General features: G+C 41.2%; 2 protein-coding genes across 3 annotated transcripts in view; one reads left to right on the forward strand and one right to left on the reverse strand.

The window, feature by feature from the left end:
* The first annotated feature begins 14 nt into the window (after nucleotides 1–14).
* On the forward strand, nucleotides 15–6,454 carry fam199x (family with sequence similarity 199, X-linked). Its single transcript, XM_044039466.1, has 8 exons — nucleotides 15–103; nucleotides 1,050–1,228; nucleotides 1,637–1,856; nucleotides 2,062–2,220; nucleotides 2,364–2,525; nucleotides 3,467–3,650; nucleotides 3,782–3,885; nucleotides 4,087–6,454. The coding sequence occupies exons 2-8, from the start codon at nucleotides 1,062–1,064 to the stop codon at nucleotides 4,258–4,260; spliced, it is 1,170 nt and encodes a 389-aa protein (XP_043895401.1). The 5' UTR covers nucleotides 15–103; nucleotides 1,050–1,061; the 3' UTR covers nucleotides 4,261–6,454.
* Nucleotides 6,455–6,680: 226 nt separating this feature from the next.
* The window catches only part of dnah12 (dynein, axonemal, heavy chain 12), a 32,350-nt gene continuing 16,826 nt past the window's right edge, over nucleotides 6,681–22,204 (reverse strand). For both annotated transcript variants that reach the window (XM_044039464.1, XM_044039463.1), the window contains 36 exons: nucleotides 22,020–22,158; nucleotides 21,552–21,718; nucleotides 21,202–21,457; nucleotides 20,818–21,114; nucleotides 20,530–20,708; nucleotides 20,177–20,369; nucleotides 19,779–19,940; nucleotides 19,499–19,693; nucleotides 18,215–18,348; nucleotides 17,973–18,135; nucleotides 17,818–17,898; nucleotides 16,109–16,285; nucleotides 15,102–15,233; nucleotides 14,935–15,024; nucleotides 14,718–14,858; nucleotides 14,384–14,625; nucleotides 14,149–14,296; nucleotides 13,483–13,628; nucleotides 13,063–13,277; nucleotides 12,779–12,971; nucleotides 12,492–12,684; nucleotides 12,242–12,414; nucleotides 11,334–11,474; nucleotides 11,064–11,222; nucleotides 10,682–10,977; nucleotides 10,138–10,391; nucleotides 9,917–10,057; nucleotides 9,701–9,838; nucleotides 9,368–9,601; nucleotides 9,092–9,280; nucleotides 8,436–8,539; nucleotides 8,145–8,349; nucleotides 7,890–8,027; nucleotides 7,414–7,505; nucleotides 7,236–7,303; nucleotides 6,681–7,075 (listed from right to left, as the gene is read on the reverse strand). In XM_044039464.1, the coding sequence (XP_043895399.1) occupies nucleotides 6,882–7,075; nucleotides 7,236–7,303; nucleotides 7,414–7,505; nucleotides 7,890–8,027; nucleotides 8,145–8,349; nucleotides 8,436–8,539; nucleotides 9,092–9,280; nucleotides 9,368–9,601; nucleotides 9,701–9,838; nucleotides 9,917–10,057; nucleotides 10,138–10,391; nucleotides 10,682–10,977; nucleotides 11,064–11,222; nucleotides 11,334–11,474; nucleotides 12,242–12,414; nucleotides 12,492–12,684; nucleotides 12,779–12,971; nucleotides 13,063–13,277; nucleotides 13,483–13,628; nucleotides 14,149–14,296; nucleotides 14,384–14,625; nucleotides 14,718–14,858; nucleotides 14,935–15,024; nucleotides 15,102–15,233; nucleotides 16,109–16,285; nucleotides 17,818–17,898; nucleotides 17,973–18,135; nucleotides 18,215–18,348; nucleotides 19,499–19,693; nucleotides 19,779–19,940; nucleotides 20,177–20,369; nucleotides 20,530–20,708; nucleotides 20,818–21,114; nucleotides 21,202–21,457; nucleotides 21,552–21,718; nucleotides 22,020–22,158 (6,169 nt within the window). In that variant the 3' untranslated portion in view covers nucleotides 6,681–6,881. The remainder of the gene's footprint in view (nucleotides 7,076–7,235; nucleotides 7,304–7,413; nucleotides 7,506–7,889; nucleotides 8,028–8,144; nucleotides 8,350–8,435; nucleotides 8,540–9,091; nucleotides 9,281–9,367; nucleotides 9,602–9,700; nucleotides 9,839–9,916; nucleotides 10,058–10,137; nucleotides 10,392–10,681; nucleotides 10,978–11,063; nucleotides 11,223–11,333; nucleotides 11,475–12,241; nucleotides 12,415–12,491; nucleotides 12,685–12,778; nucleotides 12,972–13,062; nucleotides 13,278–13,482; nucleotides 13,629–14,148; nucleotides 14,297–14,383; nucleotides 14,626–14,717; nucleotides 14,859–14,934; nucleotides 15,025–15,101; nucleotides 15,234–16,108; nucleotides 16,286–17,817; nucleotides 17,899–17,972; nucleotides 18,136–18,214; nucleotides 18,349–19,498; nucleotides 19,694–19,778; nucleotides 19,941–20,176; nucleotides 20,370–20,529; nucleotides 20,709–20,817; nucleotides 21,115–21,201; nucleotides 21,458–21,551; nucleotides 21,719–22,019; nucleotides 22,159–22,204) is intronic.

Raw genomic sequence — 22,204 nt, forward strand, 5'->3', positions numbered from 1 at the left:
TCACCGCCGAGAGTCTCGCGTTGACAGCGGTTTCGTCGTCGATAGAAAAGAAAGGATTTGCAAATGGAGGTGACAGAATTGACAACACTTTGAACGACAAAAGGTTGGTTTTTTCAACGCACCTAATTTCATAATTACGGCGTCGTTGTGTTGTTAGACCTTTAAAGTTTGTTATTGTGTGGCAAAGGTGAATTCGGCTTCGTTGTATGGGTGGGTAAACGCTGCGTGGACATTGTGAGCTTTAGCAGTCAGCTAACGATGTTAGCTTGTGTTGAGTTTTTCGCAGGCTAGGCAGCTTTATTTGTACAGCGCATTTCACACACATGTTACATGCAAACAAAATAACAGTTTAAAGTGCAAACTGAAACATTAAACACACAGTTTTAACAAAACTACACACTTATTAAAATAAAACAAAGTACAGAAAAATTGAAAGAGAAAAAGAAGGCAAAGCCAGACCAAAACAGAGCATACAATGTGATAGTCCAGCATTAATTTACTCCTAAATTAATAAAACAACGTACAGTGTAAGCAAGTTATTAAAATTAATTAAAGCCTGTGATTGATTTCAGTGTTTTAAATGTGATTATATCATGGTTACTTGCACCCTTAGGGTAGCAAATGGAATGTCTTGATAAAAAACGACATATTTGAGGACATAGTCACTATGGGAAACATCAATCAATGTTTTCTTTTTGGACCATAAAGTAATCAATTAACTTACAGGCCCTAAAAGTTACATCTTTATGAAGACACCTTTTAGTAACACTGTTTGTGTACAAAAGATTTGTTGATATTTGTATCCTATTGCAAATGGCTAGCTAGTTATTTGTTGACATCTTCCTACTAGTCACAAATTCAAAACATTACTGGTGTAATTTTGCCAGTGTCATAATATGTGTACCTATCTACAAACTGAACTTAATTAAGTGAAAAACAACAATATGTTAATGACCACAAATTATTTATGATTACAAAGCTTTTGTTATGATTGTGTAAGTGGTGTTTTAATGATTAATGAATATTGTTTGTCTCTGTTTTTGTGTTAGGTACATCTCACCATGTCTGAATCACTGTATGAGAAGTTTTTGGCCCCAGAGGAGCCGTTTCCTCTCCTCTCCCAAAGAGCCAACCTCAGTGATGTTGGAACCCTGGATGTCAGTGACTTTGGCTGTCAGCTCTCATCGTGTCACAGAACTGATCCTCTACACCGTTTCCACAGTAACAGGCAAGTACAGCTTGTGATCACTCACGCATGTGTCTCAGAGGTAAATTGAGTTTCTAATGATACTTTCAATGTGCATTTGTATTAGTTAGTGCAGCTGTTAACCTTGAGAAAATGTACATTTGTTAAGTTGTAAATTTTCTGGTAGACAAGTCTCATGTTTACAGCAGGGGCAGCATGGTGTATAGTAACATCCAAAGTCTGCTGCACAATGGAGGAGGTTGATTCGCTGTGGCGACCCCTGAAGGGAGCAGCCGAAAGGAAAAGAAGAATACTGTGACCCTCTGTGGATATACTTGTACACCTCTCGTGAAGCTGATACTCCATAAAATTTGCATCTTCATGCACTGCTGCATCTAGTCAGAATTAAGTCACCGTTTAATTATAAAGTCCACTCATTGTTCTCTCCAGATGGAACCTTACTTCCTGTGGGACAAGTGTCGCCAGCTCAGAGTGCAGTGAGGAACTATTTTCCTCAGTCTCGGTGGGGGATCAGGACGACTGTTACTCCCTTCTGGATGACCAAGAACTGACATCGCTGGACTTGTTTCCAGAGGGCAGTGTTTGCAGCGACGTCTCCTCCTCTATCAGCACTTACTGGGACTGGTCTGACAGCGAGTTTGAGTGGCAGGTTGGTTGTTAAATTTAAATGGTCTTGTGGTTAATTTGCAAGTGGTTTTCTTTGTAGGGTTTTTTTAGTGCAAAAAAATTTGATGTGAGACATAAGATCATAGTTGCACAAATTGTTTGTGTGTGGTTATTATAGTGATTATAGAATTAAAGTCAAACTTGAACTCACCATCTTCTTCATCTCTTCTTCTCTTGTATCCTCTCAGTTGCCAGGAAGTGACATAGCCAGCGGCAGTGATGTCCTCTCTGACATCATCCCAAGCGTACCAAGTTCACCATGTTTATTTTCCAAGAGAAAGCCAAAGCCCCACCCTCATCGTAACCTGGATGAACTGCCCTGGAGTGCTATGACCAACGATGAACAAGTAAACACGGGGGACACATTTTGCCTTGTTCAGAATTAGCTAAACCTCACTCAAGCTTGCTAGCTTACTTCTTTACAGGAGTGTAATTAGCCTAGACAAGAGACACAACATTCAAAGTTATATGTGTATCTTACCACTTCCAGGTGGAGTACATTGAGTACCTGAGTCGTAAGGTCAGCACAGAAATGGGTCTGAGAGAACAGCTGGACATCATCAAAATCATCGACCCGTGTGCTCAAATCTCTCCCACAGACAGTGAGTTCATCATCGAGCTCAACTGTCTCACTGATGAGAAACTCAAACAGGTGGGTAATAGTTCTGAAACACACATGTAAATGCACTTGAACTATAGATCATCTGAACAAATAAACAGTGCTGGTTCTCTTTAACTTCATGTTTACAAAAAAAGTCTGAGTAGGTTTTGCAAACAACAGATAAATTCATTTATTATCCTTCATTATTCCTTTTCTATTGCTTCCTATGAAGGTTCGTAGGAGATGGCTGTTAAGATAAACATTCTAGTGTTTTTTATTTGCGAGATTATAATGTCCGCTGGTCACATAAAGTGTCCAGTATGACTATACAGACCAAATTGAGGTAATCATAATAATATTACATAAATATAATATAGATATTGGTATCTACTCGACAAAATCAAAATGTGTGTTCTGGATACCTGAGCTGTTTCCATAAGTTGCCATTTCATCCAGGACACCTTATTTCCATTGCGACTCGACAACCTGCACATCCACAGTCTTGTTGTCCGTCCGTGAGCTCTCATCGCCAACGATTGGTTGATTTTTCAATTTTTGGTTGATCAAAAAACAGATCACTTATCCTGCTGTGCATGTTTTAATGTGAATATGTTCCCACCTGGAATTAACATGATGGTGATGTGAACATGATAATATTCAAAAAGTTTATGATTTAAGGTGTATTACAAAACTGTAATTTACAGTAAAATTATTGTAATTTAGTAAGGTTTTTACTTACTTTTAAACATTTTTTTTGTGTAAATCTATATTTAGTTATAGGATATTTTCCAAACTTCACATTTCACATAAAATGTGATAATAATGGCAAATTGCACAGGCAACCCTATGTAAAACATGGCAGCAGCTCCACAGCAGAAACAGTTTTACAACAGAATTATGCAAGACATAGTAGATCAGTGATGCATCCAGTCTGGCCCAAGCCTTACTCTGAATGTGAACAGACTAATGAACAGTGTGTGTGTTGTCATTAGGTGCGTAGCTACATCAGAGAGCACGGCCCCCGACAGCGAGCCAGTAGCACCAGAGAAGGCTGGAAGAGGAGCAGTCACAGCAGTGCCAGCACCGGCGGCATCAGTGGAGCTAGCAGCAGTAACGCCAGCATAGTGAGCTCTGCAAGCTCCTCCACTTGTTCCACGGCCTCCAACTCTTTAGCAGGTAAGATAATGTCTGGTCAGCTAACCGTTCTGCCACCATAGGAGTCTGCAGTAGTGGGGCATTTTAGTCAAGTTTCCACTCTGTATATTTTCTGTGCTTGTAATGCTGTTTTTTATTTCTTTTTGTTTCAGGTGGGACAGCCTCAGCTTGTAGTGGAAGCAGTGTTGCCAACATCAGCAGAGCTCACAGCGATGGCAACCTCTCTAGTGCTGCAGAACGTATACGAGACTCTAAAGTAAGAAACCTCCGCATTTGCACCCATACCTTACTACTTCACACCATAAACTCGTCTTTATTTCAACAGGACTAGTTCATTGTATTCTGCGTTACACAGTAAAACTACTGTGAAGTCTGAGGGTTTTGATTTTCATGTGGGACGGTCAAATCTTCAGCTAGGAATTGTCACTAACCTCCTTCCCTCAAATTGTCTTTCTAGAAGCGTTCAAAGCAGCGTAAGCTTCAGCAGAAAGCTCTCCGGAAGCGACAGCTGAAAGAGCAGCGTCAGGCTCGCAAGGAACGTCTGAGTGGACTGTTTCTGAACGAGGAGGTACTGTCGCTACGGGTAACGGAGGAGGACGACCGCGTTGACGACCTGGACATACTGATGTGACACCAGTGAATCAATCAGTGCTCCCTCTACGCCTGCTCTCTCAACACCCAGCCACTACCATAGAGCTTAGCAACAGTGCTGAGTCCAGTCACTGTTCTCTTTAGCTTTGAATAGGCTAACATGCTCATAATGCAATTTGTAAAAAGTAACGTGGCAGGTAGTACCTTTAAGCAGCCATTAGCGTAGCTTGACACATTGCTTGCTTTTACTAGTTTTAGATGCAAGTGCCATAAAATACTGCTAATGCTTTGATTAGATATTTCATCAGTCTAACCTGCTTATAACTCATGCTAACACTGCTACAGGTGAGACACTCACAGGTAATGCATACATATATTGCAGTGACAGTTATTACAGCTTAATACAGTTAACTGCAGCAGATGCTACTAATACAGCCACCACTAGCAGAAGGGCAGGTCAGACAAGAGAAGCAGAGTTTGGTCATGTTGTGCAAATGAGAGAGGTCATGGCAACACGTTTACCGTACTTTACTCATACTGTTATTAAGTTATTAAGTTTGCTTTATTTTAAACATTAATGGTGATACTTGCCACCCGTCTGCCTACGGATACTCGCATGGCTTCATCTGCAACGACCAAACTCTGCTCATCTGTAGCTGTAGTTGAACCTGCTGCATATTAGGTTACATCAGCAAAGGTATGAGAAACTACTTCCAGGTAGACAGTCAACATGACATAAGAGTGAAGCGTCTGACAGGAACATGACAGGAGATTTACTGTAAATTGAAGTGTACTCGTCAGGACCTACTGGGGAAAACAACACAAAATCATGAGATTAAAACAATGTTTATAAACAGTGTCTATAAACTGATGCAGCCTGAATGTAATCAATGCTCCTGTTAAACATCCTCCAAAGAGATGAAGAGATTTGTGATGTGGAAATGTGGACGTGTGCTGGCCTGTCTTTCTATCTAGTGTTGTTGGTTCCATTTCACTCTTTAAGGCTTAGAGGGAGCACTGAAAAACTGCATGTTTAATCGTCCCCATGTGGTCCAGTAACTTAACGACTTGCATCATTATTTACATACACCTGTAAAATTAGCTTACCTGTATTGTATATACAGTAAATGATAAAAAGCTTATTTACTTCCTGTTTTCAGGTTTTCCTTGGTGAGAAAGGTTTTGAGTTCATTTCCCTGTTTGCGTGTGTGTATATAGATATATGTACACACACTGGAGAAGTATTGAACTGTTGACTTTTTGTTTGTTGTTGCTTAAGAGCTGTAAATTGCCACAGGATCGTAGCAAAACTTTTAGTCTTATTTTGATCCATTTAAGTACTTGAGTTTTGTCTTTGTCTCTTTCCTCTTTTTCTACAAGCACTCCTGCTGTGTTTAGTAAATGACCCTCACAAGTTTAAATGCTTTAAGCTTTGGTGAAGTCTTAACATGTTTTTTTGTATGTCTGTGTGCTGTACGGCTGGTTTCCCGGTCATGTGAATCCAACATTTACCCAGTAACTTGGCTAAAGAGAAGTGTTAACATTGCTTTGTTAAAATCTGGAAATGCAGTGAATGAAGCGCTAACATCTCAATATTAACTTGAGATGGGGTTTGTGTGCATTCGTAGCGATCTTGGTATTTAGTTTTTTGATGAAATTATGCATCTATTTGTGTGTTGCTGGGGTTTTTTTTTCTGTTAACCCTCTGAGTTGTAACACAATGAACCACTGGGATTACTGACCTAACAGCCTGTTGTCCTGTCTAATATTTTTTTAATGTGTACTGACCTTTGGTTCTTGTCTCTGTCCTGTGTGTAAATCTATTAATTACAGCAATTATGTTGATGCAGCTTTATGTATTCTGTAGTAATGAATTAGCAAAAATCTATTTTGAAAGAATAAGATAATTTTGAAAAAAAAAAAAGTTCAACTCAAGCCACAGTGTGATGCAATAAAGTTATTTGTGTATATAAGGTACTGTGTCATTTCTGAAAATGACAGATCTTGAATGGATTAAACCTCATTGTAAATCAAGCTTTTTTGGTTTAGGAAAATACCCTCAGTGCCATCGTTTGGATTATTTTATCACATCACACTGACACTTTTACCATCTCAGTGTTTTTACGGGTTTACATTAGTTCTAATATAAACCACTATGAAACTGTTGACTGCAAGAGATACAACCCCGCGAAAGAAAACCACAACATGACAAATAAACTTATTGTTGCATCTCAGTTGTTTTTGTCTTTGATATCATTGTGGTTATTATTTTTGGCACAGTCACACAGAGAAGTTCATGAATGATGACTGTGCCTAATAAAGTATTTTGGGGAGTGAGAGAGAACTCTATACACAACCGAGGTAATCGCACCGGGGTAAGAGTGTGTTCTGTAGACCTCCATGAAAACTAACCATGTGAGATCTGCATTCAATATCTTTGTCACACAATCTGATGCAAAATGTACTTCCATGTGAATTTTATTATCATTTACATTGTGAATATGATTTACCATTACATAACTATATACATTGGTGCTCTCTTTGCTGGTTAGAAACAGAGATTAAGTTTAACTTCTGCATAGTAAGGAATCAAAAAGGCATCACCGTGTTTGTTCTATGTCCCATGGGAAACCGCTTCAGTCCTTATGAGTGAGTCTAATTTCAGTCATCGAGCTGGCAGAGCATGGCCACACCACGCTTGATCCAGTGCTGAGGGGCCCTGCTGGTGGGCAGCATCATGGAGATGACAAAATTGGTGGAGTGTCCTGTGGTTGACAGGGTTCCCCTCCTCTCACTGGTCTTGTAAAGAGGGCTAATGTACATTTTCTGAAGCTGATCACTGCTCTTCTTTTTCGCTGAGTGAAGCAGAATTAAGCAAATGAACAGAGAGACAGACAAATACAAATAAGCAGAGAAAACATAACAGAAATGTAACAAGATTAGAAACAGATAAAAACATAAATGACATTTATTCTTATTATATTTATTTATATTTATTAATATGTTAATACATACTTGGTTTGATCCACATGATAGGCATCGTATCAAACAGGACTTTGGGATGCTGGTCAGCCAGAACTCCACTGTTAGTATACAGACAACAGTTAAGGATTGTCAGAGCTAATTGTATTTCACAACTATAATGATATACAGCAACTATATCAAACGTGTGCTGTTAGGTATGAATAGTTACCTCTCTTTGTCCCAGCGAGCTCCATCCAGAAACAATCCATTGATGTAAACACCGTCCTCAGGTGATGTGTCGGACTGCTCAATAGGAAGAACCTGATGCATCATGGAAACAAAAGCACAGGTCAGTAAATTCTGAGGACAGAGAACATATAGAGAAAGAGAAAGCAACACTATGTAACTTCTGCTGCATGTGAGACTGATCATAGACCATATACTGTATAAAAATGGACATAGTCTTTCGGGTTCTTCCTGAAGCTAAATAATAAGTGAAAATATATTGAATAAATACTAGGGGGCAACTCCTAGAACTCAATTTGAAATGGAAAGTAATATGAAAAAAACGAGCCTATTTCTCACTTGTTTCATAACATTTTCCTGAGGAGTTAATAGTCACAATTGCTACTTTCAGGGCTTCTTGATTTTGAAATTAATGTTTCATGGTTTGAAAAAGTTGCTTTAATAAATGTGTCATTTGACCTCGAAATCAAAACTGAGCAGGTCAATGGGGACGTGGTATTTCCTGGCATAGTTCTGCATGGCCCCAGTGAGAAAGGCTTGGGTGAAGAAGAAGCCAGACAGCCAGAACACGTTGGGCGTACACGTGTCATACCAATCCTACAGACACACAAAGCAAACATTTCTATTTAAGACTGGTCAGAAAAAAAGAATCATACCGTATTGAAGCATACAGTGTCATTTCATATGTCCCTGATCTTTGTTAAGCAGTCTCACCTGCAAAAACTTCAGTCTAGAGAGGAAGTCAGTGATGTAGCTGCCCAGCGGTTTGAGGCTGGGGTAAGAACGCTTCGCCCACTTCTCTGGGACTTTGCCCACCATCAGACTGTTTGCGACGGCCTCCAGCTCTGCATCCATCACCACCAAACCCTTAATGGCCTTCAACAGGTTCTGCAGACTCACACGGATCAAACTGCACAGCCTGAAGAAGAGAGAGGGAGAGGAACATACATGAGGCGTATGAAATCAGAGCGGTTTCTTCTTAAAGCTCTGCAGTGTTGTTCATACGTGTTGTAGCGCTCCATCTCTTGGACGAGCACCGTGTTCATACTCTCCTCGTAGAGCACTGGATACTTCAGGAGAGCAGCTTCTGTGTCAAAATTCTCTGGAAGCTATGGGGGAGGAAAAAAACCCAAACTGCTAGTTACAAATGTTCAATGCAATGCATACAAATGATAATCAAGGTATAAGAAAACATGGTATAGAAATTATTTTCATTACAGTTTTTGGTATACATCTGCGATTTGTATTTGACTTCTGTGCTGCCAAACACATAATCTATAAAATATCCATGATCTTAATGCATTCACATTTGTCATCATGTTGTTATCTCAGCCAAGAAGGTCATGGTTTTGGACGTGTTTGTCCATCTGTCTGTCTGTGAGCAGCATAAAAAGTCAAGGACAGATTTGGATGAAGTCTTCTGGATGTGGGTTATGACCAAATGAGGAAATGGTTAGACTTTGTCGGTGATCGGGACCAGAATTTTGAATAAAACAGTTGTTAACCTTGGGAGATAGGGGAGTGTACTGTAGCTCTTTGGCAAAGCTTTCTGTTTTCTTTGTGCTCTCTCTAGTTTCTTGATTGAATCCAAAAGAGTCACTTGTTTAAAAATGCAGAAAACTTCTCAGGCTCGTGTGACGATGTATAAAGGATGTTCATACCTTAGTAAGGATGCCATTTGCTATGTCATAGAGTGTGTTGTCGCTCCCAGAGCTGACCCCTCCCTTAGCGCCACCACCCTGTGTGAGTAGCAGTGAATCAAACAGCAGCTTTGTCTGCTGCAGATCTTTGGAAATGTCCACATTTTCATGCATCCCAAAGACCTCTGGATGCTGGATGAATGGAAGTTTCTAGAACACAACAAAGGTGTTAATACTAAACTCTATATAGAATATAAACATTATACATACATTAACATGTTGGTTGTTCGTTTTTACCTTGATAAATTCAATATAGTCCTCATAGGAAGATTTAGGTGGAGCATAGTATTCACCACTAGGTGAGAAGAGGTAGCAGTGTTTTTCAATCAGATCCTTTGTGTAGAAATCTGCCAACATGGTCATCAAGAGCCGTCTGTCCCAGTCGTCGGTCACACGGCCGCCATAGTTACACTCCCCTGTCAGGTACGTAATGGCCTCGAAGGGAACCTCATCATATTCATTCACAAACAGCTGAAGAGGAAAACATTAGAGCCACTGTGATGACCCCTTATGGCTTATAAGAATCCCTGTAATGTTGTTAACTCAGCCATTGGATCTCTGTATGGATACCTGGAGCTGCCTGATGCTTATGTGCAGGTCAGACTCATTGAAGCCGTAGGGAACGTTCCAGCCCAGCGGACCAAACTTCTTTCTCTCCTGAACAAGAGCATGGAAGACGCACAGGCCGTACAGGAGCTTCTCCCAAATCTAAAAAGAGAGAAATTTCAGTCAGTTCAAATTCCTTTCCTCTACAAAAGGAAAAGTAGCTCCTCTACTTTGACTCACCAGCTCCTTTTTGGGGCAGTTATTGAAGAACTTTGAGTCAGAGACTGGATCTGACAAGTAAGACTGAAGAAGGTTGAGTCTGAGTCCTGTCGGAGGCTCATTTGTCATTTTCACCCCATTCTGCAGGATTGTCACTGGAAACTGAGATCAGAGAGGAGGTCATTTAATTGTTCACTCACAGTACATTTAACAAGTTCTGGATGAAACACACTGCTCTTTACCATGGGTGAAGGGTAGCTCGTGAGCCACAGGCGGAAGTCGGGGTGGCATGTTCCTGGACTGAAGTCCTCACAGATTTTTTCTAGAGTGGACATCCAGGAAACGGCCAGGTGGCAGTTCTGCAAACACACCCACGTACCATCCTGCATGGCCGTAGATATCATTTTGGCTGCGATGGGTCCCTGACCCTGACCCAGAGAGATGGACTGGAACTTGGCACCACCCATGCCCTTGTCATTGGCAAACTTCAATAAACCTGTGGGGGGGTAGCACAGGTGAGTATTATTAAAGTGTGGGTATGTAATGTGAAACATTTTCTGTTTCACCTTGTGGTTCCCATAATAAAAATCTTTTTTTCACCATTGTTTGCAGAGGAGAAAATCAGCTTCCTCTTTACTGCTGTACGTGCATGCCCAGTGTGATATACGTTTTCGATGCGATATACGCATCAGATTACTTCTGACACTGAGCTAAAACACTCATCTGGATTGTAGATGGTTCTTATCTGCAAACACTAACACGTTATGGATGGAGCCTAAGACTTACTGGCCATGGGATCGGCTCCTGGAGACAGCACAAACACGAGAGGGATGGTGGAGTTGGAATCCTGGTAACTCTTACTCAGGTCAAAGGGAGGCGGTTGTACAAACTTCTTCCCCAGTTTGCCAGTCACATATTTGGTCACCGCTGGCATGATCTTGTCAGGCCTGAGACAGCGAACAATGATCATTTTGAGCAGGTCATTGAGTTGGTCACACCACGGTGCGGGCAGAGGAGTGTTGTATGGCTCTTTGCTGTCATAAATAGGCCTGAAGTCTCCTGGACTCTTGATGAAAGACTCTCTGTGAAGTAAATAATAATAATAAGAACAAGACGGACATAAGTGTTGAGGAAGAAAATCTTTAGTCGAATAATTAATGCTTTTTACTTTAGTCCTTGCAAGCCAGGCAGTTCACTGGCACGACATATCTCATCCCAGCTCTTGTCCTGTAGCCAGCTGGAGTCAGGGTTAGAAACTGTCTTCTGCAGACCCACTCCTCCAGTCAGCAAGAACATGAAGTCGGCATATTCAATCTCCCCCTTTGCTCTATAAGCAAAAATACACACATATATATATATATATATATATATACACAGTATATCACGATGCATAATTAGATTATTTTGTCAAGTGTGAAACAGTGTCTGTGACACTTACAGGAGTAGATTGCAGCAGAGGAGGAAGGAGAAGAGGAGTTTGTCTTTCTCAAACAGAGAGCGACAGATGTTGCAGTACAAGTTATAGGTGAAGTGACCGATCAGGTTTTGAAGCCTCCTCTCCAGGATCTTGGACTTGATGCTGATTAAAAAAGATGACACAACACAGAAAGATGGACATCAACAGAGATTATCCATCCACCCATATATCATCAAATGCTTGTCCTTTGAGGGTCGGGGAAAGAGCTGGAGCCAAAACCAGCTGACATTGAACAGCTGGACAGGTCAACAGCCTATGAGAGGTCCAACATACAGAGACAAACAACCCCTACATTCACACCTATGACACGGTTAAGTCACGATTGGAGGAGAAAACCCACATACACACAGAAAAAACATGCAAACTCCATACAGAAAACCCTTATTGCTGTGAGGCACTGGCATTAACCACTGCACATCAGGGTCTCCCACAGAGCAAGTAAAAGTTGTATACATTTAATACATTATTAAAGTTTACATCGGATGTTGACAACTTTCTATTGGTTATACAGGAGTTTAACAAATATAACATCATTAAATATTTTAAAAACAATTTACTGGTTAACATGTGTTGTTTTAAGTTATCTGCTGTTTGTGATGATACTGTGAGTGCACGGTTCCACAAGAAGTTCAGATCGATCATTTCCATTCGCAGCTGTGCAGTTGCACAATAATCACAGTGCTGTGTTGCACACTTCTCTCTGTGGTTAACTGTAACTAAATATATGGGCATTTACCATAAGCAGTGACACAAATATCTAAACCTGAGACCGAAACTAAGTCTGACAATCCAAATAGAAGACTTTTCAATGGACTTTTGTTGTCATTCAGGGATGAGTTTAGAATACTGTCCTGATGTGCATCACTCACCTGTCTTGTATAGAGTTAATGTAGAGGTTAACAAACCAGCTCAGAGAGTACTGGTACATAGGGTCTATATTGGTGAGATCAGCGATGGTGAAGAACAGGACAGAGGAATGTTTGGCTATGGCTCTGTAACCCTCTCTGGACTCTGCTATCTCCTTCTCCGTCTTCTCTGCAATCTGGGAAAATGTGTGCAACGGTAAGAAGTTAGATCTCTGAACATCAGACACATTCTTGCTTTGCATGTGGTCCACACCTGTTGTTTTTTAGTGATCTCATTGGACATGATCTTAGCGGAGTCCAGAATCTGAATGGCACTCTCGTCCTCCAGGATATTTCCCTCAGAAGACTGCAGTGTCTCCAGGATCTTATCCTCAATTTCCTTCAGCTGCCTCTTATTGGCGGCCGACTGCAGGATAAGTGCATTTCTCTCTTCCTCCAGCTCTGGCCTGTAGAGGAGGAAAAGCAGATGAAAAGCTCAAAATGACGAGGCCAAGTTGTATTTCAGTGAAAATCCCAAAGAGACGATTTTATGAGCATTACCTCTCTTTGGCGACCACGATCCCCAGCAGCTGGTCCTCCAGGCCTTCTGGGGTGATCATGAAGTTCAGCAGGGAAACCTTGGTGGCCAGTTCTGGTAAGTAGTGGGGATTCCTCAGCTTAGTGGTGATATAGAAACGGAACTCGTTGGAATACTCAATCACACTCTCCCCCAGCCTGATGCAGTCCACGCCACCTAAGTGAAACAAAAATGACAACAATTTCACATTAAAAACAAACAAACAAAACTCTGATGGCCTTTAGCATCCATGTCATACTCCCAGCACCTTGCTTGAAGGTTTGTTTAAGCAGCAGTGGTTCCAGTGAAGGGTCAAGCTCCTCCCCTACATTTTCCAGCAGCAAGGGTGTTCCAAACTGGACACAGTTTTCCAGTGTCCTCATGTAATCAGCGTCTGTCAGCTTGATAATGCTCAGGTTGTTGTCTTTCTCTGAGTTCTTCACCCACTTGTTGGCCTGGCCTTGAGGGTCAATCATCAAGGGCCTTCAATAACACAGACACTGATGATTAAATCAATCTCTGGATGAACTATGTGACTATTTTTTAGTAGCAAGCAAATGTAATACTTTGGTAATACTTTACAATGAGGTACAGTAAACACATGTAAAGAAACCATTAAGTAATCATTGCCCAATGATCAGTGGATGAAATGTGAAGTGTTACCAATACCTCAGCAAAACAGACTCACCATCTACGTGAATTACTGACGATGACACCATTGTCGATGGAGAAAGAGTCACTGGGAAGGCCTGCGATGTTCCACGCTCGGATTTTAATGAGGTCTCCCAGGGTTTTGCTGAGTGAGAAGTCATCTGATGACGGGATGTTCTTGGACTGGATAATGTGAGATGGAAAAACAGATGACAAACAATTAAATGTGTATGAATTCACAAAGAATGAATGAAAATCTAGATTGGTGCACGGTCGCTCAAATCACTCAATATGTGAGTCTAACTGAATATATTTCCCAAAGCCTATACATACACATAGTAAAAAAAAGGGTGTTATAAAGGTCACAGTGACCTTGGCCTACAAACACAGAATTCTAATCAGGTCATCCTTAAGTCTAAGTGAATGTTTATGCTTTGTAAGTTTTTCATTAATCACATTCGTAAAAACACTACATCATTATGACCTCTGACATTCACTACACTACTAGTCTAAAATCTACAGTATAGAACATTTCTACCAAATTTGAAAGAATTTGCTGCAGGTGTTACTGAGATGCTGCATTCACAAAACCCACAAGTCCAACTGGACATTTTCTCAAGGCAATCTTGAGTCTACCTGTAAACACATAACAGCTGTCAGACATAAAAGAAAAGACATAAATGAGCGGCCGGAGGAGTGTTACTTGGCACAGTTTGGTCCATGACTTGGTGCATTCCTGTCTGAAGCCAGCGGTAAAAGCCCCAAGGTAGGCGATGACACCAGCGGAGATGAGAACGTCTCCAGTCAGGTTGTCATACGTGTTCTGCAGGTCGTCTGCTGCCTTAGACCATCTAAAAACACATTTTACTCATTAGAATCACGGAATTATTTCAGATGCAGAAAATAATTACCCACATAACATCTATGTGCTTCATCACCTGGTCTTCTCTCCACCCAGACCACCAATGAGTTTCTCAGCTCTCTCCAGCTTCCTGGCACACGAGTCCACTTGGAGCTCCAACTGAGCCTTCTCCTCTTTCTTCTCCTCAGAGGTTTGTTTAAGAGCAGCTAAGCGGTCCTCAACCTCCTTCAGCTCAGCTCTCTTTTGGTCCAGCAGAGCCATCGTCGTAGCCAGGGACTCCTGGGCCTCTGCCAGACTTGCTTTCTTAGGAGCCACAACCTAAATCCACAGAGAGAGGTCAAGAGTAGTTTTGTAAGAATGCACGTGTTATCAGAAAAGGACTATTTAAAAGCCATCCAGAAACACTGCACCTTTGCCACCCTGTCATACTCCTCCATTGCTTTAATCCACTTGCACAGGCCCTCTGCTGCAGAGGAAGCCTTTGATACGACGCTGGGGTCAAAGTCAGGATTGGTCATGTACTCACTACGGATTTTTTGCATCACAGGGACCTGCAATAAAGATTTAGCACAACCAGTTAGAACAAAATAAACGCTTCGTAAGAGACTAGTCTTTCCAAACACTCACAGGAATATTGTCTTTGTCATATTCTTTTAGATCTCGTAAGAAGTTCATGTCTCCCAGCAGCTTCTTGCTTGGACCCCAGAAGTCAAACACCTAGACAACATGTTACTAACATTAACACAAGTTGGAAAAGTATGATGAGCTTTTAAAAGATGTTTCCGTCCTCAGACCTTTTTTCCAGTCCCAGCTGGGTCAGCGATCTTATCTGGCTTTATGTCCTTCATCACACACACAGCTGCCATTACCAGCTTCACTCCAGAGGGCGGATTCTTCATTGACTTCACGATGGTGATATCAGAGGGCTGAAATAAAAGCACATCTCAAATGAAACCTCAGCAGTCTGAGTGACTGAAACTGGCAGGACAAGATCAACGTTTATTCAACAATCCATGCTGTGAAAAATGCAGCACATGCTTAAAATAAAATACAATAAAGTAAAAACAACAAAGAACAGAAAAGGACTATTACTGTTTGATATTGAGTGTAATCCTAATGGTGCATAAATAAAACTTTTGCCATGTATTAGCCAAACTTCTAAAGGCTTTTTAACTTTTTCACAACAAGAGTTTTGGTTTTCAAAACGTTTAGTATAAATAGCTCAACTTAGCTCGACTGAGATCAAAAGCCAAGGGTGCAAATAAGTGAATCTTATGCAAAGACAAAACTGTCGAGGGTGTGAGAAGCTCTGAGCAGGCAGATTGTTCCACAGTTTAAGAGCAGTGACCTCTCTGTCACCTCTGGTTTCACACTCTGGACGACCCAGGGCAGCCGGGTTGTTGATCTCAGTGCTTTGACTCTGACACGGTAAAAATGGACTCAGACTGGTAAAAAAAAGTGCATTTCCATTAAAAAATAAAAAATAAATCAACTTTGACACTATATTTGACTCCTATTCAAATGTTTGTAATAAATAAGACTCAACAATCCCAATATGTGGGATAGCACCAAAAGAAGCTTCACTGTCTTGTGAACATGTACTTGCTTTCTCCTCATTATTAGCACTGACTGACTGTAGCATTGGAAGTCTAACAAAAGGGAAATTTGAAATTAGAAAAAGAAATACACCACAAGCAATAATTGAGGAATACAAATGGGTCTGGCAGCCATTTCTCCTTTACTTTGAACCCAAACAGCAGGACTCGGTCTGTCTGAGTCCTCTCATGCATTTGTTCTTCACCTTCAAAGTGTCCAAAGCAGAGAGAGCAGCTTCCAGAGCAGGAATGGCCTCAGCCAAGTTGCTCTCACAGTCATCCTTCAAAGCCTTCGCCTCATTAGCTTTTATTGTTGCAGCCTCCTCATCGACACGCACAACTTTGCTTTTGGCTTCCACCTCCAAAGACTCCACTTCAATCACCTGAAAGTAAACACATTATACAACAAACTGGAGGCAAATACATAAATAAGTTTATTTACTGTATACATCGTTGTGCACAAACATACTCTTTCATGCGTCCATATTTTTGGTGAACATTGAACTAGGAGGCTCAGTTTATAACTGCTGAATCTGAGGGTTGTACAATCTTCTGTGTTATACACAGATTAGCATTCAAGTGTATTGTGCCAAAAAGGGAACTTTTGCCAGAAAGTGATTGACAGGAGCAGGCGCATCCTCTTAAAGCTGTATTTCCTCATTTCATATACATCCCAATCCCAGCTGATATAAGGTGAAAGGTGGGAGACACCCTGGACAGGTCACCAGTTCATCACAGGGCAAACACACAGAGACAAACAACAACTCTCACATTCACACCTATGGTGCAATTTAGAGTGTTCAATTAAACTCTGCATGTGTTTGTACATGTGGGAGGAACCCGGAGAACTCAGAGAAAACTCACGCACACACAAGAAGAACATGCAAACTCCACACAGAAAGACCCGCACCGAGACACAAACCTGCTACACAGCAACAATTCCTACAAGTCTTTTGAAAAAAAAAAATGTTGTTTCTGAATATCCTCAGTTGTGGCAAAGAAGTGTAGTTTATTGCAATTTTCCCAAATTTTCTACATGGGAACCATTGTGATATCATATAGAAATCAAATCATAATATAAATCAAATTTAGTGACTGACATAGAGCCAGGCCACACGGTTAGTATAGCGGTTAGCACTCTTGCCTTTGCAGCATGGAGTTCGCATGTTCTCCCCGGGTTCTCGGGTTTCCTCCCACAGAAAACATGCAATATGGGGATTAGATGAACTGGACGCTCTAAATTGACCGTAGGAGTGAGAGTGAATGGTTGAATGGTTGAATGGTTGTTTGTCTCTATATGTGGCCCTGTGATGGACTGGCGATCTGTCTAGGGTGTACCCAGCCTGTCGCCCTATGTCAGCTGAGATTAGCACAGCATCCCCCGCGACCCTCCTGTGGAGGATTAAGTGGTAGAAAATGGATGGAAATGTACAGCAGCCATTACTGTAATACCTGTCATCAATTTGAACTGGTTATCAAATCATTTCCAAGAGATGTTAAATGGTAAATGAATTACAACTTCATTTTATGCACGTTACATACACAATTTGGGAAATGTATGCAAATTTGTTTGGGGACACAAATTACCTCTCCAGTGGCCCATCTGTGGAATCACTGATTTATTGTGTACTCTGGCATAACATTTAGAATGTGTTATAAAAGCCAATATTACTGTTCCCACAATGGAATCTGTTTCTGGCAGATGATCATTTTTGGCACAAACCAACAACATGTTGAATGCATTGTAGGAGATCTCGAGCCTTGTACGGTCATATAAAGGGATTTATTTAGTTTGGGAAGAGGGCAGAGGCATTGACCGAAGTCTTCAATGTGAACTTACACAACAGTGTCTGTGAAGTATTTACATTCTGTATATCCTCTAAGTTTGGGCTGAATAAAGATGTGATTTATTCACCTTCATCATTTCTGTGTTGTCTATCTTCGCCTGCTCCAGTTTGGGCTGCAGCTCTTCCAGTTCCTTCTTCATCTCACCCACCTACACAGAGAGAGATGTTATTCAAATAAATTATAATTTAAATAAGAATCAACTAACAACAGTGCGACAATGACCTGAGATTCAGCGAAGGCCAGCTTGTCTAGACCGTTAATGTACCGCAGCTTTGCCTTCATGACCGTGTCTCTTTTCTGAGTGAGCAGCTGACGGAAAGCAGCGATCAGCTCCAGGTACGACGTGGGCGTCACATAATTATGTCGACCGAGCTCAGAGAGAAATCTGCAGTGAAAACCAAAGTGTAATATAATATGTACTTCACCTCTACACACACAAGCTATTAAATAACCAGGTTTCATACCTTTGTGAGAGCTGTTTGGCAGAAGTATGGAATGTTTTACAGATGGGTATGACCTCCTGCCTCTCGTTTTTACTCATGTCCAGCGACTCCAGGAATGTATTGGCCACTCGCTCAAGAGCCTCCTCTGGCCAAGGCTGTCGGGGCAGAAAGAGGAAAATGATGATGATGATAATGATGATAGGGAAAAAATGTGTGTCACTGCCAGCCAGCGTTCAGTTGAACACACAGTTTACAAATTGATGCGTTGATCGCTGGCAACATTTCCAAAGCTGTTTTTTAACGTTACTGACTATTTTGACATCAATCTTTTTCAAATCTGTCCCTTCGTCTACTGAGTGAGATATGAGAGGTTAGATTTACCACATGGGTTTGAACAACCAGACAGGAAATCAAAAAATGCATTTAATAGATTCTTTGGTGTCATTATGTACAAAAGGAAACTAGGAAATGTACTGGTGGCTAAACATTTCAGTTCTGTATAATATTGATCACTACATCAGGAAATATGTGTTACGTCCTAGTTATTCTATTGTGTAATTTTTTTAAACTATTCTTTTAACTGGCCTTACTGATTTTTGAACATCTATTATTTAATTGTTGATTGTATATTCTTCTGGTTGCCAGCTTTTCCCAAAGTGTGGTCCCCGGACCACTGGTGGTCCGTGAGCAACCCTTAGTGGTCCGCAAGGTGATAAGCAAGTAACATGTCATGTTTTAAAATTTAAAATGTCAGTGTTTTGATTTCAGTATTTCTCAGCCTGCGACATGTACGTGTTGGTTTCAATATCAAATCAACTGGTTCATTTTAGGTTGAGGTTTTAATTTGTGTTGTTGAAGTTGGCATGTTGTTTTGGGGCTATTTTGAGTTAGGTGGTCCATGAGTGTTTTCTTTTATGGGTCAAGTGGTCCTTGGTCTGAAAAAGATTGAGAAATACTGATTTAAGCCCATGTAGGTTTCTTCTTCTGCACCCTCACGCTTACTGTTTTTTTGTTTTATTTTCCATTTATGTGTGAAATAAGGTCAGGTGGTGCAAACGCTGATACTTTGTGTGACTTGTGAGGAAGGTGTATGTAGCAGAGATTATAATAATTTACAATTCAGTGACCATGGTGACGGCAGTGTGGTGGGGCACTGAGAGCAGATGTAGTGAGGACTCTTTGCTGCTTGTAGTGAGTTGAGCTTGCGTGTGAATAAACGTCCACAGATGTGTGCAGTCAAAATGAAAGAGCCTCAAGTGCATGTAAAAAACAAATGATTTGTTCCTTATGCCTACAGTATAGTACCTGAAACCAGTCAATGGTACAGCAATTGATGAGGGATGGAAACTGGCGCAGGCGATTTCGAAAGGCATCTCCAATGGGACTGAAGGCCACAACAATGTGCAGGTTCTCTTTACAGCGCGCCACGAAGAAGGCAAAGAGTGTCAGAGGACTCAACTCTAAATTTTTATTACCAGCCTGGGCAACTGGACGCACAGCCTGGAGAGAGGTGGATAAGGAAAGAGTTATATTAAATATAAATGAACAGGTATAAACTGCTCTCTAAGGGCCTTCAGCAGCTCACCTCCATAATCTCTTGCTTCTCATCTAAGGCAAACAGATTGGGCACCTCTCCTGTGTTCAAGACGCTGTCCACATCCTCAAGAAAAGCCTCATCTTTGATTTGAGCGTCAGTTAGCAGGAACACCATTTTCTGACCTTTCACCCCGGCATTTTTCAGCAGCATCTGCAGCACATGGACACCACATGTTCAAATTTCCTCTACTGTTAAAATACACAAAGCATGACAACTACATATATCTGTAAAGGCTCTCAGTCACCCTGGTCATCGTATCTGCAGGACTTAAGATTTGCCAACCTGACATGTTTCAGTTTGGTTTTAGAAGTTTCACTTCTCATGTGTAGAGGCTTCTTCAGTTGCCTATATCTTAACTCCTAAGGATAATAAAGGACAACACTCACCTTGAGATCATCTCTCCAATCAGTCATGCCATAGCTCTTAGAGATCTCGGGCTGGAAGATGGTCATGTGGGCCATGGATGCAGCCAGACGGGTGATGGACTGGCGTCCACTACCACCGACTCCCACAAGCAAGGCATGGCCTCCTGGCTGCTTCAACACACGGCTGATACGGGATAGGTGCTCCAGGACATAGCTACATGAATAATCCCAATTAACATTTTTAATCCAAAGACCAACAAGAACAAAAACAAACAAATTTAAGTCTTTTCTTTTGGATATTCAGTCAAAAACATCTAGACGTTCTAAAAAGGCGAAGTTAAAAGTGAACGCGATGGAGCTGTAAAGCTGTTTACCGGAAGACGACAAGGTTCATGTGATTCTTGTGCATCTGGTTGTATTCCTCAAGACACGACTCCACCACCTGTGCAAAGCTTTCCATTGAAAGCACCTCAGCATATAGGCGCTCTTCACCGTCCAGGTCAGGCTTCATGTAGTCGCCAAACAGAAGGTTCCTCATGTCTTCCTCAACCAGCTGAGCAACAGAAGCATAAAGTACAAAATACATGATCACATTTTGCACTTTAATACAGTTAGTGATGTTTCATATGATAGTAAGAAAGTATAATTCAGTACCAACTTACTTTACTCCCTTCTTTCAGATGATCAAACACCTGATCAAAGGATTCCTTGAAGTGATCTTTGAGGATGTTGTTCATCAGCTCGTACAGCCAGGCTCGATCTTTGTCATCCACCAGACGGTCATAGTAGACACGGAAGACCTCGTGGACAAACAAGCGTATCATAGTGCGTCTGCTCTCCAGAGATTCTCTCTTCAGCAGCAGGCAGCCTTGGATAACGCGCGAGAAGTCCCGCAGGTTGAATGTGTAGTGAGACTTGGCAGGAGTGGGAAGAAGGCTCTTCATTGCTTTCTTATACACCTATAAAGATTAAAAATTATGATCAGAAAACTAAAGCTAAAGAGAATAAAGAGACCCGAACACATTAACATGTGTCTGTGCACTCACTTCCATGGTAGCAGTGACTATTTGGTTGCCAACAGCAAAATATTCAGGTGGGAATTCATTGATCCTGAGATAGAAGGCCACCACGTTAGAGAAGATGCGAACCATGGTGTCATCACTGAAGGCATTGATGGAAAAAATATTGAAGTGCCGCAGGAATCGAGCCGTCACTGCATTCCTCCCGCCACCAGGGGGACCCATCGCTGAGATGAGCTGCAGGTCAACCAGAGTGATCTTTGAGGTATCCTTCAGATTATACCTAATGCGGCATAGAAAACAATCTGTTAATGTGACCTTTATATGGTGAAGCACATTTATTTATTCACCATTATAATCTTGCATTCGTTTCATACCAGTGTCCATGATCGATGTACTGACGAAGAAGCTCCACCGGAGGCTGCGCGCCAAACTGTTCCAGTGCAGGCATGTTCATGTCATCCACAAAGATGACGCACTTCTTCCCCATGGGAGGACCAAACATCCCCTTCTTTCTCTTATCTAACTTGGCCATGATGATATTCTGAAGGATGGCAAACATGTTTTGATGCATAACAAATATATTAACACAATAAATGAGGCTGAAAAGGCCCAGAATGACACATTAATAAAGCAAATCTGATTAGAACGCAGTTAGTGTCGGCACACGAATGAACAAAGGAACACAATATATTATATACATATATATATATATATATATGTATAAGTAGAACATCTAAAAATGTAATTATTTGTATGTCTACATTATTACTGAACATGATATGTATGATTAAAATGCACTTTTTATTATTATGTGTACTGTAGGTTTGCAAAGTGGCTCTCACCTGAGTTTGGTTCGCACTAGTGCGAGCTGAGAAATTGACAAAGAAGGGTAAATATCTCTCTTTGTCCAGATTGTTCAACAGTTTCTCTTTCACATACACTGACTTCCCAGTGCCAGTGGGACCAACAAACAGGAGAGGTCTAAACACACAAAGAAAACAATGCATTTTGTTAGCTAAAGTGAAAA

This window comes from Solea senegalensis, linkage group LG12 (assembly GCF_019176455.1).
Source record: "Solea senegalensis isolate Sse05_10M linkage group LG12, IFAPA_SoseM_1, whole genome shotgun sequence".
Taxonomy (NCBI): domain Eukaryota; kingdom Metazoa; phylum Chordata; class Actinopteri; order Pleuronectiformes; family Soleidae; genus Solea; species Solea senegalensis.